Source organism: Cydia splendana, chromosome 19 (assembly GCF_910591565.1).
Source record: "Cydia splendana chromosome 19, ilCydSple1.2, whole genome shotgun sequence".
NCBI lineage: Eukaryota > Metazoa > Arthropoda > Insecta > Lepidoptera > Tortricidae > Cydia > Cydia splendana.
This window is the reverse complement of record NC_085978.1, coordinates 13234041-13252531: the sequence shown is the minus strand read 5'-3', so window position 1 is coordinate 13252531 and position 18491 is coordinate 13234041. Positions and strand designations below refer to the sequence as shown.

General features: G+C 40.5%; 1 protein-coding gene and 5 non-coding genes across 6 annotated transcripts in view; 4 read left to right on the top strand and 2 right to left on the bottom strand.

Moving 5' to 3' along the window:
- Positions 1–1690: 1690 nt before the first annotated feature.
- LOC134800339 (armadillo repeat-containing protein 2) overlaps positions 1691–18491 on the bottom strand; it is a 40750-nt gene continuing 23949 nt past the window's right edge. The window contains exons 15-22 of the mRNA XM_063772840.1: positions 17976–18111; positions 17678–17805; positions 11007–11151; positions 10258–10407; positions 9529–9762; positions 6090–6169; positions 4501–4649; positions 1691–3900 (exon numbers count right to left, since the gene is read on the bottom strand). Coding sequence (XP_063628910.1) covers positions 3750–3900; positions 4501–4649; positions 6090–6169; positions 9529–9762; positions 10258–10407; positions 11007–11151; positions 17678–17805; positions 17976–18111 — 1173 coding nt within the window. The 3' untranslated portion in view covers positions 1691–3749. The remainder of the gene's footprint in view (positions 3901–4500; positions 4650–6089; positions 6170–9528; positions 9763–10257; positions 10408–11006; positions 11152–17677; positions 17806–17975; positions 18112–18491) is intronic.
- On the bottom strand, positions 7021–7092 carry Trnaw-cca (transfer RNA tryptophan (anticodon CCA)). Its single transcript has one exon. It is a non-coding gene; the product is annotated as a tRNA-Trp (tRNA).
- On the top strand, positions 8417–8488 carry Trnaw-cca (transfer RNA tryptophan (anticodon CCA)). The gene has a single exon. It is a non-coding gene; the product is annotated as a tRNA-Trp (tRNA).
- Positions 8572–8643, top strand: Trnaw-cca (transfer RNA tryptophan (anticodon CCA)). The gene has a single exon. It is a non-coding gene; the product is annotated as a tRNA-Trp (tRNA).
- On the top strand, positions 8727–8798 carry Trnaw-cca (transfer RNA tryptophan (anticodon CCA)). Its single transcript has one exon. It is a non-coding gene; the product is annotated as a tRNA-Trp (tRNA).
- Positions 8877–8948, top strand: Trnaw-cca (transfer RNA tryptophan (anticodon CCA)). Its single transcript has one exon. It is a non-coding gene; the product is annotated as a tRNA-Trp (tRNA).

The window sequence follows — 18491 nt, the reverse complement described above, 5'->3', positions numbered from 1 at the left end:
TGTGTGTTTTGTTAGGTATAAGATATTTCATTAAAAAAATGTATGGTAGTTTTTAGCTATGTATTTATCTATGGGCAAATAGTTGCCTGTTTTTTTTATCAACTGTATTTATAAATTCTGTTGCTGCGTACGGCGTCAACCAGACTTATGCCCCGGCCAGTCAAGAAACGCTATGAATTATGGTGCACATTCTGGAGCAGAAGGCACATTTGATGCATATGTTCAGATATTTCTGTGAACTTTGACCGCTCCGATTTATCAGATGGCGATTGTGCCGGCAAATGTTCGTCTACCACTAGTAGAGTCTCTTCGGAAAGAGAAGAGTCGTGGAATGTATTGGGCCCCAAACATTCCACGACTCTTCTCTTTCGGAACAGACTCTATCCGTTTTGTAACAGGATTGTGTAATGGACACGCGCTCCCACGTGAATGCGACAGCCGAGGCGGTATCGGTATTATTTACATGGCGTACCTACTCGTTATGGCCCACACTTATACTTACTACTATAATATTATTAAGAAACGTAAGCGGGATGTTTAAATTAAATACTTAATGTCAGCGTTTGAAAAACCATTGTCGATTTAGCATAAACACTATATTACATATTTTGATGTATTATTGTTTTTTATGCGATTACTCCACCGACAAGAGCCAGGCTCTTATGAGGCTATTAACCCTTTATAAGACACAAGGGTGTCTGAAATTATGCAAACTTGAACCCTATCCCTTTCAAAGTTCAAAATCAATGTGGGAAATATATTCCCTCTGCCTTATAAAGGCTTAAGAAAAAGTTGCTTCACGAAAGTCGACCGATAACAGTTTTGTGTACGTTTTTGCCACATTAGTTGAAACACGTCTACTACTATAATATTGAAGAATAGGAGGAAGGAGGTGTTAACCCTTTACCAGGCTGACATTTCAGAAATGACAATAGAATGTCAGTCTTACTCATCGAAAATAGAACGCATGTTTGAAGTGCCGTATGTGGGAAATATAAATCCCTTAGCCTGGTAAAGGGTTAAATACTGTCGAGTTCACAAATATCTCTACAAGCCAACGTTCCAAAAACATATTTACATAAGCCATTTTACTAGACAGCTACCGCATTAAATGTATACCTAGGTAAAAAACCGGACAAGTGCGAGTCGGACTCGCCACCGAGGGTTACGTACTTTTTAGTATTTATTGTTATAGCGGCAACATAAATACATCATCCGTGAAAATGCTATCACGGTTCATGAGATACAGCCTGGTGATAGACAGACGGACAGACGAACAGTGGAGTCTTAGTAATGGTAATGGGACCCTTTTTACCCTTTGGGTACGGAACCCTAAAAATGAACAGTCGAATAGGCTCCTAGGGGGCTATTCATAAATTACGTCATTTCAAATTAGGGGGGGGGGGGGTCTGGACATCGGATGACGGTAGCATGAAGTAGGAGGAAATGGGGTCATTTGAAGCATGATTTTTGGATGATTATAGGGGGGGGGGGGTCCAAAATCGTCAAAAATCGATGACGTAATTTATGGACAGCCCCTAGGGACCATCATTCGATGCGAAACGAATAATTACCTAATTATTAACACCGACTCCATGTTACTCCACTGATAATTACGAAATTAAAACACCAGGTATATATTACAATAACTTTATTTACTAATTATATATATACTATTTCATAATTATATATATTTAGGTAACATAATTGGACGGATTTCCCTTGGTACATGTAAATAACTACGAATCTATGGTTTCTATTTACAAAGATTTTTTACAAGTAGGTACATTACAATAGATAATTAATAAAAAAGGTACAAATACAACGTATACAACGTAGGTTTGCTTACGTTAGATGTTGAGTAGCAACATCTAACGCAGTGGTGGGCAAAGTACGGCCCGCGGGGTATCTCCGGCCCGCGAATGGATTTTATCCGGCCCGCCGCCGGTCCTATGAAATAATTTAGTATATGGCACTGGCATTATCGCAAATCAAAATAAATTTTGGCTACAATTCTGGCCCTCCACTTAAATTTCCTAAACTTTTTGGCCCCCCACGAAGTAAGTTTGCCCACCACTGATCTAACGTAAGGTAAGGTGGGGTAAGACTAACATAAGTTTATTTTGCTCGGAGCAAGACACAGCTGAGGAGGGGTGCTGCATGAGGATTCCATACAAGTGACACCTCCTTGTGCTTTCAATGAAATCGGCAAAGCAATATTCTTTACATTTTTTATAACACCAAACCAAATAGTAATAAAAAATATAACATAAAAAAAAAAAAACATAGCCACAACCGAATACAGAACCTCCTCCTTCTATGAAATGGAAGTCGGTTAATAAAATACGAATAAAAACGATACCTAATCAATCATTGCAAAAAGTGTATATTTAACTGAACAGCAAATAAAACAAACAAAACAATTTTCGGTTACAGATGAAGTTAATGTGACGTCACAAAGTTTGTAAATCCCCCTTTCCCTTGTCCCAACATGTCACATTTTCTCGACCTCCTCCCTCCTTATCCTCCCCTTATTTTAGAAACGCGACGCGCGGAAAGACGCGAACATAAAATAAAGCTCTGTCTGATTGGCGCAGTCACTATTTTTTTCGAAAGCGACTCCTTCCAATCAGGAATTAGGTATGACTCCCTTATACTATACATCACGTAAAATTATATACTACGACAGAACTGAACCACAGTTAATGAGCTACTTATGCGTTTAATTGTTACAGCTACAATTCAGGGTGACTGTACAAGTAGGTATTTAAAATAGCATAGGTAACTACTGACACTATTAGACAGTTCTAGATATATACGCGGAAATTTTACGATATGAACAATTAATTAAGATTACGAGGAAGTAATTACAGTGAGTACTTTAGTGATTAAAAATTACGGATATAAAGACCGTGATTGATGAAATAAGTATAAAAATAATATTTTACACGAATTAGATATAAGGAAAATATATGTGCCATTTTCAACCAAAAGGGTAGGTACTTATTGCCGGTTGTCAATAAGGCGCTATTTCCATATAGCTTCAATTTGAAATCAACCTTATGTACAATCGACAATGTGGTACCTTTTGCTTCAAAACGTCACATATCGCAAACACAAATAGGTATCTCACTATAAGGATATTCTCAGACCACTACAACTAGTTTTACTAATTTTTTCTCGTCTAATTTTCTAATAGATATATACCAAGTCTTGCAATTTCGATGTACATTTTAAACTAGTAAAGCTATCTACCTAGCCGCTTTCTAGAATTCCTAGATATTCGTTTATATAAACAAAAACTATTCAATTTATACGACAATCAACCTGCAAAAGTGCTAAACAATTAGTCTTTAGATCTTTAGAATCCCGCTAATAGACATTATTGTGACCATCGTCCATGCGAAACAATGGTCTGGCAGTCCTCAACTGTACGTTTCACTTCACCAGAAACTTCTTGCCTCGCACAGCTAACCTCTGGAATGAACTATCGCCTGCGAATTTCCGGACCGTTACGACCTTCAAGAAAAATGCGTACTCTCATCTTAAATGCAACGCACTATCCCTCTGGTGTCGCGGGTATACATGGGCTACGGTAATTGCTAACCATGAGGGGATCCGTCTGTTCATTTGCCTATTCTTCTTCTTCTTCCTTGCGTTATCCCGGCATTTTTGCCACGGCTCCTCGAAGCCTGGGGTCCGCTTGACATATATATCATAAAAAAATGCCACCTGCATTATCGGGTTTACTAATCGGTGCCAACAGATGCGTCAGACCGCGGGGGTTTGAGTTTCTCCAGCAGTGGGATGGCAACGCCCACGAGCTCTTCCCAGGCCGCCAGTCTGCGGCACGGCCCGCACTCGCATCCGTCTTCTACCAGCATGTCTCCTTCCTCGAACCTGCAAGTGGATGTAAGGGTTAATTCATCATTAACCTTAAAAAGACATCTCGAAAAATAGTTTGCAGACGGAAAAATCGATGCGGTTTTCAAAAACTTAGTGGACCTATCTCTGATAGTAGTGAGCTTAGCGAGGAACAGAAGCTTATTATTACCTGGTATTTAACAGAATGACATGATGTCACGATCCTTAGCAATGAGAGAACGACTGAAGAAGAAGTTGTGTAAGCTCTCGTTCTTTTACTTCACCCAAAACCGAATGGTACCACAGGTGCCTTCTATAAATATGTTTCTTGCGAGATAGTGCGAGTGACGTAAAATTTCAAGACAAATTGAAGTAAGTTTAAAGACCCTTGATAGGATAGGATCCTGCGTTTTTAAGAGATCATTTAGTCTCTAACCTAGTATAATCTAAAAATGTAGCGTCTCCCTATCCTATCTCGGACAATGGCGAGGTTCAACCGAGTTGGATACACTAATTGAATAGATATACAAACCCGAGATTTTTCCCCGACAACGCATGGTCGCTGTCTTCCTCCAAGCAGCCTTCGAGATGCAACTCGTGTTCGACGCTGTGTGCTAATTGAATACATATACAAACCCGAGATCTTCCCCCGAAAGCGCATGGTCGCTATCCTCCTCCGAGCAACCCTCGAGATGCAACTCGTGTTCGACGCTGTGTGCTTTGACGAACATCGGCCGCTGAAACTCTTTGTTTGAATAGTTGTTGTTGTCGAGGTCGAATTTCACCTGTAATTGTAATCGTATTGTGTTTGAGCGAGCTGAATGGGAAACAATAAATTATATTATATTTATACATACATACATACATACATATAATCACACCTATTTCCCGGATGGGTAGGCAGAGCCCACGGATTTCCACTTGCTACGATCCCGACATACCTCTTTCGCTTCCTTCACTTTCATAACATTCCTCATACACGCTCGCCGGTTTAGGGTTATATTTATATTTAACAAAAGCGTTGCTTAGGTATTTAGTATCTGCATAAGTAGCCTAGGTATTTATATTGATCTGTAGCTATTCGTAACGTTCGCAAAGAACTCAGGGAGATGTTTAGGTAAAGGTGCTCTCGGGTAGTTAACTCTTTACCAGGCTGTCATTTCAAAAATGACAATCGAATGTCAGACCTACTTCATCGAAAATAGAACACATCTTTGAAGTGCCGTATGTGGGAAATATATATCCCCTAGCCTGGTAAAGGGTTAAAGTCGATGAGTCGATCTGTAGGTATAATTACTGCGTTATAGTAATTGTGTTTTGTTATGCGGTCAAGTTCACAAACATCTTGACAAGCCAACGTTCCAAAAATATAGTTACACGCCTCTAAAGGCCCCTGTACACAATGTGCCAGCGTGGGCCAGCCTGGGGGACGCATTTATGCGTTAGAAGGAGCAAGTGATATTGCTATCTCATTCTACCGCATGCCTGCGTCCCTTGGACTGGCCGGCGCTGGCCCATTGTGTACAGGGGCTTTAGACACTGACAATAAGGTCAGGTAAATATATTTTTAAAATTTTGGCTTGTAAAGATCTTTTTGAACTCGACCGTACCTCTGTAATATTGTAGTTACAATTATAAGCGTAAATTTGCTTAATTTTTTTCGTGCCTGTTTAGTGGTGGAAATGGTCGACCATTATAAATATACTGGGTCAAGCAGATCTTGTCAGTAGAAAAAGGCGGCATCCCATAGAAAATTTGAATTTCGCGCCTTTTTCTACTGACTAGATTTGATTGACCATCTATAAGTGTATTTTTCTGGTTGGCCAGTAATAATGTAGGTACAACTAGTATTGTATAGTCTGAAAAACAAAGAGTAGAAATTAAAAAGTGGCAATACTGTAGTGTCGTCCCGTTTTCTTAGATTGATTTGAAAGGGACGACACTACAGTATTGCCACTATTTAATTAATTCCACAAACGGGTCTACCGCGATATAATTTCATTGTTTTTACCTTTAATTCCGACGTTTCAGCGGAGTTGCACCAGCTGTGGTCACGGAAAGACTGACGTCCCAACAAATGTCAACGGAGATTTTAGACCCGTAGCGCCCGTAGCGCGGTAGACCCGTTTGTGTAATTAAATATGTGTACAAAACGCGAGAGTTTAAAGTGTTAGTATTGCCACTTTTAAATTTCTACTCTTTTTTGTCAGACTCTAGATACTAACGTGATGTTTTATTTGCGGATCGCTGGCGCGCCGCTCGCCCGCCGCGGGCGCCTCGCACGCGGCGAACACGGATTCGTCGTCTGAAAACATCACATTCATAAGCATACCCCGGGCACAGAACCAATAAAAGTACTACCGTACAGAAAGGACACTTCCCACAAAACCGAAGTTTGACAGCGATTCAGGGACGAATCAAGCTATCCCTTTCTAATGTATGGCACTAGCCTTTCGGGTATTTAGGGTTGTCAAATTCAAGTCTTTATCTCCCACCAACCCCAATAAAATCGGAGAAATGCTGAGCCGAATGGAGCCGAGTTTGCCCGAAAGGAGGAGTGTCTCCCCACTGCCCCGGGGTTGTGGAGGGAGGGGGGAATGATTTACACTAGCCTAAAATAGGTAAAAACTGTAAAAACTCGCGTTTAGTTTAAAGTAGAGAATGCTCCCGGTATAATGCTATGGCTGATTTTGTACGGCGAGAATCGGGAATTCCTGGTTCTTAGCTGGTACCATTTTGGTATCTAGAAAACCGGTACACACCCTAGTAAAAGATCCCGTGTCCCGTCCTTAGGGGACTCTTCCTTGTAATCCCTTTCTAGGGGCGTATACGTCGCGTTGTTGTTTATAAGAATTTTCAGTAAACGCGTAATAAAACGCCAAAATCTGTATGAAGATAGAGAAAAAAAATAAAGGAACTTTTTTGATTAGGTCAGCACCAATAGAAAATATACTTTCCACTTTGGCCATCACTATCTATGTATATTTGATGTTCACTGTATTTAGTTTTGATTTTTTGATTCGTTAAAGAAGTACTTCTCTTCATAGTTCATCAAAATATGAGCCGATTTTATATACAACCAGTAGGACACTATTAAAGACGCTTTCACGCATTGCACATTCAAAACAACACAAAAAGAAACAAAAAGTTTATTTGTGACCCCGACGTGATTTGAACACGCAACCTTCTGATCTGGAGTCAGACGCGCTACCGTTGCGCCACGGAGTCGTATAGCAGGGCTCGCGAAATTACTGATCACTTCTTGTATTTATTTACAGTATGGTCGACGCCAAAAATAATTATTGTCAGTATGGTTTAAATACTGATAATAATTTTTGTAGATAATGGCATGGCGTTCCACAATAAGATAGTAACACGATTAATTTAATTAAATGAATTAGGTAATCAACAAGTTGTCAAAAATAATTTGATGCATAACCATTATCTTATTCGTAATTAAATTTTGATTGGAATGCATATAGAGTTGAACCAAGAGAAGTCTGCAACGATTTTGATAGCACACGCAGTTCAAGTGTTATTTTAAACGTCAAACTTTTATGAAATTATTACGTATAAATTACACTTGCACTGCTGTGCTATCAAAAAATCTTTGCAGACTTTTCTTGGTCTAACTCTATTAATGTATTTTTACCAGTACTTACAAGTTGGAGTTTATATAAATATTTATTTATTTAAACTTTATTGCACGTAAAATAAAAAGTACAAATGGTGGGCTGAAATAGAAACCATTATTTTAAAGAAAAAGTGACAAAGCCCTCCAGTGGTGAAGACCGGATTCGAACCGAAATTACAAAGTTGAACAAATGGCAAACATAATGCCTTAAGGCATTCTCTACCAGTCACCCATATAAATGTTATTTATAGAATAAAATTTGTAATATTAGATAGTTTAGGTACACTCTGCAGCAATAGTTGCTAAGCGAGCGAGGTGTTCAAAATGATCTTGACGCGACTTTATTGTTAAGAGTTTGAACACCTCGCTCGCTTAGCAACTTCTGCTGCTGACTGTACTGTACTACTTATATTGTTTTGTTGAGAGGAAATACCAGCTGAGCCCCCCTTCTCAGATTTGAGAATTTTAGGTGAATATCTCCGTCGCGCTGACGGGGACGGCTCCTAAAATTAGTGCGATAAGGACACCTGCAGCTCAGACGAAAAATCCTTCATAAAAATCTCAGAAAACGAGGTTTCAATCTCAACATTTTCCTGTCACAACCGGCTGCAGACGTATCTTGGTCCGACTCTAGGTATATTCGTGAAAGTAGAAAATTTATATCTGCTGTACCTGTATTCCTCTCTTCCGTACAATAAAGTGTTACTTACTTAAGTACTTACTTATCTTCGTCTAACTCTAGTGCGCATTCCGTGAGCGTTTCATGAAGACTCCGTGGCGCAACGGTGGCGCGTGTGACTCCAGATCAGAAGGTTGTGTGTTCAAATCACGTCGGGGTCATTAGGCCCGATGACGGGCTGTTTAGGCCCGATGACGTTTGCAGTGAGGGTAGTGCGAATTCCGTGCGCGTTACACAAAGACTCCGTGGCGCAACGGTAGCGCGTCTGACTCCAGATCAGAAGGTTGCGTGTTCAAATCACGTCGGGGTCACTAGGCCCGATGACGGGCTATTTAGTCGCGATGACGTTTGCAGTGAGGGTAGTGTAGTGAGCATTCCGTGCGCGTTACACAAGGACTCCGTGGCGCAACGGTGGCGCGTCTGACTCCAGATCAGAAGGTTGCGTGTTCAAATCACGTCGGGGTCACTAGGCCCGATGACGGGCTATTTAGTCGCGATGACGTTTGCAGTGAGGGTAGTGTAGTGAGCATTCCATGCGCGTTACACAAGGACTCCGTGGCGCAACGGTGGCGCGTCTGACTCCAGATCAGAAGGTTGCGTGTTCAAATCACGTCGGGGTCACTAGGCCCGATGACGGGCTATTTAGGCGCGATGACGTTTGCAGTGAGGGTAGTGCGCATTCCGAGCGCGTTACACAAAGACTCCGTGGCGCAACGGTAGCGCGTCTGACTCCAGATCAGAAGGTTGCGTGTTCAAATCACGTCGGGGTCACAGTTGTTTTGTTTTTTTTTTTCTATTTTCACGAATATACCTAGAGTAGGACCAGGCAACGATTTTGATAGCCCAGACTGTTATTTAAACGTCATAATTTCATAGAAGTTTGGCGTTTAAAATAACACTTGCACGGGCTATCAAATCGCTGCCAACTTAGCTTGGTCCAAAGACAATAGATAGTATAGAGGGGTCCTGTCATAGTAAATTTTGTAGTCACAGTAAATTTACTGCCATCTATCGACACACGACTAAAACTCAAAATGAAAACGTATAAAATTATCAAAAAAATGTATATATATGGATAAATTATTTTATTATTTTTATATCATTTTGACCCATGTTCATTCACTGATATCTATGTGTTAAAATTGTTAAATATGAAACGGTGTCGTCACGCCATCTAGCCGAGCATAGGCCAAAGGTGTGTGCGCCATCTATCCGAGAATGACTTTTTCTTGATTTCCGAGGCACGTTTTTTCCTTAGACTTTATTCATCTTATTCGAAGTTACATATGCCTTTGGCTTGGTCTAACTCTACAGACGTATGACTACCTATAAGCTAAGGCAACATACTGACCAATAAATGCGGCAAGAGCCGCTGCAGCTTGCTTGGTACTAGCGGGCGCGAGCGGGCAGTGAGCGTACGCGTTCCACAGCGCGCGCGCCAGCAGCGCCGCCTGGGGCGCGTCGCGCGCCGCCGCCGCCGCGGGCAGCGCGCGCGCCGCCGCCTGCCCCGCCGCGCGCGCCGAGCAGCCCGCGCCGCACACGTTCACGAGCACGCCGGCGGCAGCGCAGCGGACACTGGCTTCCTCTGAAAACGAAGACGGTTATAAAACTATTATTCTTTTTAGAGCCCACTATGTGCCACTGCTGGGCAAAGGCCTCCCCCCTCTTTTTCCACTCGTCTCTGTTTAGTGCTATATCTGGCCAGTCTCTCAAAAAGGAGTCCAAGTTATCCCGCCATCGCCGACGAGGTCTGCCGGCTCCCCGGTTAGACTTCAACGAGAAAACTTCCCAGTTACTTATACATAAAACTACGCCTAGGTACTTATATATTAGGCATTAAATCATGTTATGCACGATCATCTCTGATCTCTGAGATATCTTCTGTATCACTTGAACATGCAAAGGCCCCCAGTTACCGTGATGCTGATAAGCGGGCAGCGCGTCCAGCAGCACGCCCTTTAGATCTGACCCTCGAGCACGACGAGCTGCGCCGCGCGCTGCGAGCACGACAGGTTGCCAATCGCGCGTACCGCCTTGCACGCCACTAATAGAGATAAGGGAAAAACTACACCCAAGTTACCGTGATGTAGGAAAGCGGGCAGCGCGTCCAGCACGCCCTCGAGCACGATGAGCTGCGCCGCGCGCTGCGAGCGCGACAGGTTACCAAGCGCGCGCACCGCCTCGCACGCTGCGTTCGCGCCGCCGCCGCCGCCCAGCCATCGACACGTTGCTAATGGAAATAAAGGAAGAAAGATTTCATTCCACAAAGCACACAATACTTAAAACCATACCTGAAACAGCAACAGATAATATAAGGTAGGTTACATTGTCATTTCGCGTTCAGCAATATTATGTTCTTTGTTTGTTTCTAGATTAGGTATGTACAGTTGCCATCAGATATATATCGGAGCGGTCGAGGTGCTCATAAACATCTGAACACGCCTCTCGGGCCACTCCAATGTTTCTGATGGCGACTCTACTAGTCCTTACTTCTCTTGTAATACCTAATTCCATTGGCGAACCAGACCAAGCTCTTATGACATAATACTAGTTTACTAGAGTAGAGCAGAACTCTATAATTCCGAGTGCATCTACTGCGCTATCTCATCTCTATAGTTCCTAATAATACACTGATTTAAACTTTCACGATTATTAAACATTATCAAACACATATATATATTATTTTGTTTGATAATGTTCCTAATAATTCCAAATTATTCTTGGATACAGCACTTATTACATCTATACGGCCACCAGACCGGGCGCTCGTCCTCGGCGGAATGATCCTCATTCCTCAAGCATGTCTACAAAGAAATAAATAAATGATACCTTTGCAGACGTCGTCCAGAGGTTCGGCCAGAGGATCAGGAGGCGCAGGCGGCTCGCGGTAGAACGTGACGTTGTTGAGCGTCGCTAGCGCTGCTGTGGCTAATTCTTCTCGGCGGTCCATCGTACCTTCCTCTGATTGGTTCTCCTAAACACACAATAATGCTCGCTAATGGGCAGTTACAAATGAGGATCACGGGAATTGGTGCGCCCTGGATTTTGAAAAAGTTGAGGATGTAAACGCTACGATAGGATAAAACGAATAAACAAATCTTACAATATACGACATTTTGGACAAAACTCTCCCAATGAAAAGCGGCATCGAACTCGCTATCAAGATGATGCAGGCAGTTTGTTGATATTTTTCGTAACGCAGCGTACTTCGTAGGCGAACAACACGCGAACGCGAAGCGAAGCGATGCGGCGCGGGGTGAATCAATCCTTTGATACCTATAGAAGGGGTGCGTATCATAATGAATACGAACTTTTGATATAATTTCAATTTACAAACGTTCAAAACGTAGTATAATCTTATGTATAATGCACTAAATCTATATTTTCAATTAGTATAACATAAAAATAATATAACATACAATATACATACCGCTGTTTGGTATAACATACAAATAAACTAATTACATTTAATATAAAATTCATTATGCATATAAATTAAAATAATGAATAACATCTCATATAAGTATCTGAACAAAACATCAGTAAAATTATTTGGATAGCTCAGTATTTCATAGGTCATCGAAACTAATTACTGTCAGAAAAGTAGGTTAGGTTAGGACTGTGACTCCCCAGAAAAAAAACTGCTACCAGAAAAGTAGGTTAGGTTAAGTTAGAACTGTGACTCCCCAGAAAAAGAAACTGCTACCAGAAAAGTAGGTTAGGTTAGGTTAGAACTGTGACTCCCCAGAAAAAGAAACCGCTACCAGAAAAGTAGGTTAGGTTAGGTTAGAACTGTGACTCCCCAGAAAAAGAAACTGCTACCTGAAAAGTAGGTTAGGTTAGGTTAGAACTGTGACTCCCCAGAAAAAGAAACTGCTACCAGAAAAGTAGGTTAGGTTACGTTAGAACTGTGACCCCTCAGAGAAAGAAACTGCTACCAGAAAAGTAGGTTAGGTTAGGTTAGAACTGTGACCCCTCAGAGAAACTGCTACCAGAAAAGTAGGTTAGGTTAGGTTAGAACTGTGACCCCTCAGAGAAAGAAACTGCTACCATAAAAGTAGGTTAGGTTAGAACTGTTACCCCACAGAAAAAGAAACTACTACCATAATAATTTAGAAAATAAAAAACCCGACTGCAAAAAAAGCTATCTTTAGAAAAAAATAAAAAAAAACTGTAAAGAAAAAAACAAGTTCAGTAGTCGAGAACATTGAATCAGTTTCATGATTAACATTTTGTATGTCAATTTGGACCTTGGAGTTTAAAAATAATGTCCAAATCGCTTGTGACGGATCCGGAACGAGGCATACGAATCGTTATGACACAGATAAAACAAACTATACATTCTTATACGAAACAGCAACTTCAACAGTCGGAACCCATTAAAAGTCTAGGCTGCGGCACTAATGTTGACGACAGTAATGGGTCCCGACTGTTGAAGTTGCTGTTTCGTATAAGAATGTATAGTTTGTTTTATCTGTGTCATAACGATTCGTATGCCTCGTTCCGGATCCGTCACAAGCGATTTGGACATTATTTTTAAACTCCAAGGTCCAAATTGACATACAAAATGTTAATCATGAAACTGATTCAATGTTCTCGACTACTGAACTTGTTTTTTTCTTTTCAGTTTTTTTTTTTTTTCTAAAGATAGCTTTTTTTGCAGTCGGGTTTTTTATTTTCTAAATTATCTTTTTTTTATTTAACACTTTTTAGTTAGTATTAAAAGACGGCAAATTTCGCAATCTTGTCATTTCATTGAGGGAGTTAATATCGTGAGGATTATTAAGTAGCTTGCGGTGGTCTAAACTACTGATAATTAATCCATTTAGAGACCTAACGCGGCTCAAAGCTACATATGCTTGACCTTTTGCAAAAATGCGAGAACTTAAATCAACCACAGCTCGGTCTAAAGTCGTTCCTTGTAGCTTATGTACAGTAACACCCCAGCACAATATCAATGGCAACATTTTTCTCTCTATTTTGCCCTGTCCACGAAGTGCATCGAATTCGGTCGTCGATGGTTCGATTCTTACGCCTACTCCAGGGACACTGTTTTTAATAGCTTTGTCGTCGGACGATACAGTAAGGTAGGTATACGCGCGCGAGCGAGGGCGATAATTTTTCGATATAAAAATCGCATTTTGATAGACAGTTGTAAATTTTTACTTTTAGTATGGAAATCAGTCACATCATTTTATCACGAAAATTGACAGTGCCGCAGCAGTAACGTTGCATCAGAGTACCTAATGCTGATGCAGTCGCCACCCGAATGTCACCTTTATCATACCTTAGAAAGTTATCGAAAACGCGAACGAAGCGAGCGCGATAATTTTTCGATATAATAAAACGCAATTTGATAGACAGTTGTACATTTTTACTTTTAGTGTGGAAATCAGTCACATCATTTTATCACGAAAATTGACAGTGCTGCAGCAGTAACGTTGCATCAGAGTAATGCTGCTGCAGTCCCCACCCGAATGTCACCTTTATCATACCTTAGAAAGTTATCGAAAACGCGAGCGAAGCGAGCGCGATAATTTTTAGATATAAAAAAACGCAATTTGATAGACAGTTGTACATTTTTACTTTTAGTGCGGAAATCAGTCACATCAGTTTATCACGAAAATTGAATGTCACCTTTATCATGTGTTAGAAAGTTATTGAAAACGCGAGCGAAGCGAGCGCGAAAATTTATCAATATAAAAAAAATCTGCCTAAGTTATATAATATAACTTAGTTTTATTGGAGTATGTATCCATATAGCATTCAACTCCAACCATAACTTGCCTGAAATCAGGGGAGCAAAAATACAAATGTAAGTTACCTACATCATATATATTTTAACTGATTCGATTTGTAAGAAAGGTAGCTTAGCACCCAGTGGGTACTTTCTACCCGCTTGTCACCATTGTTTGGATATTGTACTATACTACTATATTAGGAACATGCCAATTATGCTAATTATATCCTATTATTTCAGGTCATCGAAATAGAGGAAAGAAAACGACCTACGAAACCAGCTGTTGATAATAACACGACTAAGAAGTTGAAAGGTGAAGGAAAAGGGAATGGAACAGGAAAAAACCACAAGAAGATATAATTTGTTCACATTTCAATAATGAAAACAATTCTTACCTAAAACTTCGGAAAACTGGGTAGGGTGTCAGTAGTGTGGACGATGGGCCCACACAGCTTGTACTGAAGTCGACGACTAAGATATGGAGGATGTTTTGATATTATTTTTTCTATGAAGAGAATTAGTCCTTATCTTGCCCCATTTTTAATATTCCGTCTTATCCCATATGTGGGGTAAGATGGCGTATTTTCCATTTTTGATAATTGTTTGTACCCTTATTTATGCAAATAAATATTTTTGATTTTGATTTGAGTGCTGCAGAAATTTTGGACTAGTCATTGAGTTTTCACTTCTGTCGGCACTCCCGGAGTGCAACCCGTTGTTTTTTTTTTCAAAGTACCCACCTTCGTGGCCATTATTAAGTGCTTAAGGAGGCGATACGTATGAACATGGATTTGATATGGATACGATATAATTACGATTAGGTATAATTCATGACGGAGAAAATAAATAATTTTAAATAATTTTATGCAATTATACGCGTGTTCATATGTGTGTTTATTTTTTTACCACTACGTAACTATGTAAACTCATTTTTAGTTGTCTTGGTTACTTAATGTTTACTCAGTTCCCCAAAAGATGGCACTGTGCAATGAGGGGGCAATTAATTTACTGTCGTTTAATTTTGTTGTATTATTAAATCAACACAATTATCAATTCAATTGTTTTATCCGTACGATTGATTGAATTTTTAGAAGAGGGGTCTTCTAAACTTAAGAGTTAATTTAGCAAAATCCTTCCTCGGTGGCTTATTTATGTCACATCGTATTAAATTCAGCGCCATCTGTTAGTTTACCAGGGTACTCTATAGTGTTAGCACATATTTGAAAAAAATTTGCCCCTCCTTCCTAAGTAGCGCCATAAGATTCAGGAGCAAACTTAAGTCAATCGAGTGTTGTGCCCCCCCTTTTAGGGGTTGAAATTTTATAGCCTATAACCTGGCCGGGGATTTTCTCGACAGATTAGTAAAGTTTTCATCAAAATCCGTTCAGCCGTTTTCACGTGATGCGCGTTCAAATAAACAGACAAACAGATAAACAGATAAACAGATAAACAGATAAACAGACAAACAGACAAAAATTCTAAAAACTGTTGGAACGTGTTCTGTTATCAATTCTAAGTATTACCAGCCAACTTTTTTTCAAATATCTTCCATGTACAGACTTTCGACCCTCTTCAGCTTTATTATACGTATGTATAGATAGAAGATTTATTCCAAATGAAGTAATATCTCACCGTAAGCTGTAGCCTGTAAGTGACGCTTTAGGTCGTTAAATAGTTATTTGTACAACAAGAGATCAAAGTTTGATATTTCTTCGAGTGCTTATTTTGAGTCCCGTGCAAGCGAAAGATTCTATAATTCTATAAACTCGCTACGCTCGTGAATCTAATTTAGAATCTTGAGCGTAGTAAGGCATTCAAAAGCGCACGAGATGTAAATAACTTTGATCTCGTCTAGTACACAAAATGTTTCACCCTAAGCAGTGAGAACATACCTAGAGGGACAGAGATAATAGAACCCAAGTATATCGAACTTGTATTAGACCCCGCATGTTGAAATTACATTTGACTATAAAGGTCACTTGAATGTCATTTTGTCTCACTCAGTGAGCAAAATGCAATTTTGCTCACTGAGTGAGACAAAATGACTCAGTGAGCAAAATCGCATTTTGCTCACTGTTTTTAAGAATCAAAGTACCCTTGTTCGAGCTGCTGAGGTGAAAACTATCTTTCGAAGCAGAAGCACTCTGGGTTTGTCAATAGTATTTTATACAATCGTGATCTAATGACAGTTTTTTCAACCGAGTACCGCGTTTAGGTCACGAAGCTTATTTAATTTTTCTTAGGTACCTATTCTAATCAAATTTAATGATAAGGGAAACGTAAAAAATATAATTTAAATAGGTACTTACATAACGATATGACACCACTTGACATATAGTATGTCAACTTTTTATACTTGCATACATACATACATACTTAAATAAATACGTACGTACATATAGGCTTCATTACAATATTTTTATTTAAATTATAGGATAGTCATTAGTCACATAGTCACATTGGCCTCCTTTGCGTCGCGCAGTGCAGTATTTAATACTGAACAGAATTACTATAACTTTATAACGTTATAGATTTTAAATGGTCACACTAAATGAAAAACTGTAAAAGACACCTATAACTAATTTTTAAATACCTATTCAGTGATACCCCAGTCGACATATTTCGTTAACTTTTTTTTTTTTTTCAATTTTGGCGTCTGGTTGTCGCCATATTGAATTTTGATTACTGTCATGTCTTTAGTGACACACGCAAAAGTAAGACGGTTCGATTGACGTAAGAATTATCAAAATCGGTTCACGCGTTTGGTCTCTGGAGTGCCACATAGGAACAAACATACATACATACATACATACATACATACATACATATATAGGCTGATAAACACATTACCCTCCTTTGCGTCGCGCAGTCGGGTAAAAATAGGTTAGGTTAGGTTAGAACTGTGACCCCCCACAGAAAAAACTGCTACCAGAAAAGTAGGTTAGGTTAGGTTAGAGCTGTGACCCCTCAGAGAAAGAAACTGCTACCAGAAAAGTATTAGGTTAGGTTAGAACTGTTACCCCCCAGAAAAATAAAAGGTTAGGTTTATTGCGTGGTATTTGTTTTGTATATTATATTATTTCAACGTTATACCTTTTTATACTTATCATAAACGATATTATATGTAAAGTTCATTATACATTATAAAATTATAGAATTCATTGTTATACGTATCGCACGTTATACTTATTGCACGTTATGCCATTCAAAATTATACTAATTGAATTTATATATTCTGAGCAATATATTATAGGATTGTATACGTTCTATTACTTACCCCTATAGAAGTGTCCTACGTGGGCGATCTCGTTGCGAACGCGAACGCCTTGGGCCCGCCGCGCCGCGCCGCGTCGCGTTCGCGAGTTTTTCGCTTACGTTAAGCCCGCTCCACACTCGTGCGCGAATCGCGGCGCGAAGCCGCGTACGCGAGTCTGGAGTCGATTTCGCATATCAGCGAACTAGACTCCACACTCGCGTTCGCGGCTTCGCCCGCGATTCACGCGCATAGTCTGGAGGGGGCTTTAGACGCAGCGACGGTTCGTTCAGCGTGCTCTGCGCACAAACCGCCGCTAGCACGCCCCTTAACCCTTTACCAGGCAAAGGGATATATATTTCCCACATACGGCACTTCAACCATGTGTTTTATTTTCGATGAGAAGGTAAGAATTACATTCGATTGTCATTTTTGATATGTCAGCCTGGTAAAAGTTTAAGACACAGGTTGGCTACTAGTCTACCTAGTTGGTAATCGTCAGCTTACCATCGGTTCATGGGGTTTCTCCGCAAGTTCGAGACAGCCAAGCAGCGCACGCACGGTCCGCTCTGCATGCGCGGCGCACAATCCACGCCCCGCGCGCTCAGTAAGGCACAGGTTGGCTACTAGTCTACCTAGTTAGTAATCATCAGCTTACTATCGGTTCATGTGGTTTCTCCGCCAGTTCGAGGCAGCCAAGCAGCGCACGCACGGTCCGCTCTGCATGCGCGGCGCACAATCCACGCCCCGCGCGCTCAGTAAGGCACAGGTTGGCTACTAGTCTACCTAGTTGGTAATCATCAGCTTACCATCGGCTCATGGGCTTTCTCCGCAAGTTCGAGGCAGCCAAGCAGCGCACGCACGGTCCGCTCTGCATGCGCGGCGCACAATCCACGCCCCGCGCGCTCTGTAAGGCACAGGTTGGCTACCACTCGGACTGTCTGGAAACATTATCATTTATTAACTCACATTTATAGACGGGTCTAACGCGAATTTTATTCAATTACCTTGATTACATACACATTAACACATTAAACATTATTATTATCAGCCTTCTCTTTCAAATGATATTCAATAGATTTCTAGTTCCAAACCAAATTGCCACTCACTACCTAGTTCCAAACCAGTTTATTCGTGAGTAGCAAAGAGAATTTGAAATAGAGGAATATTTACTGCCAGCTTTCGAAACAAATGATTAACACTTTTAGAACGCCATTTGACTTTGTTTTGATCATGATTTTTTCACTGATATGCATTAAATGTGTTAAATGTCAAAAAAGGCGGCATCAGTTGGCCTCGGCTGGGCGGAGCTGGAAGAGGC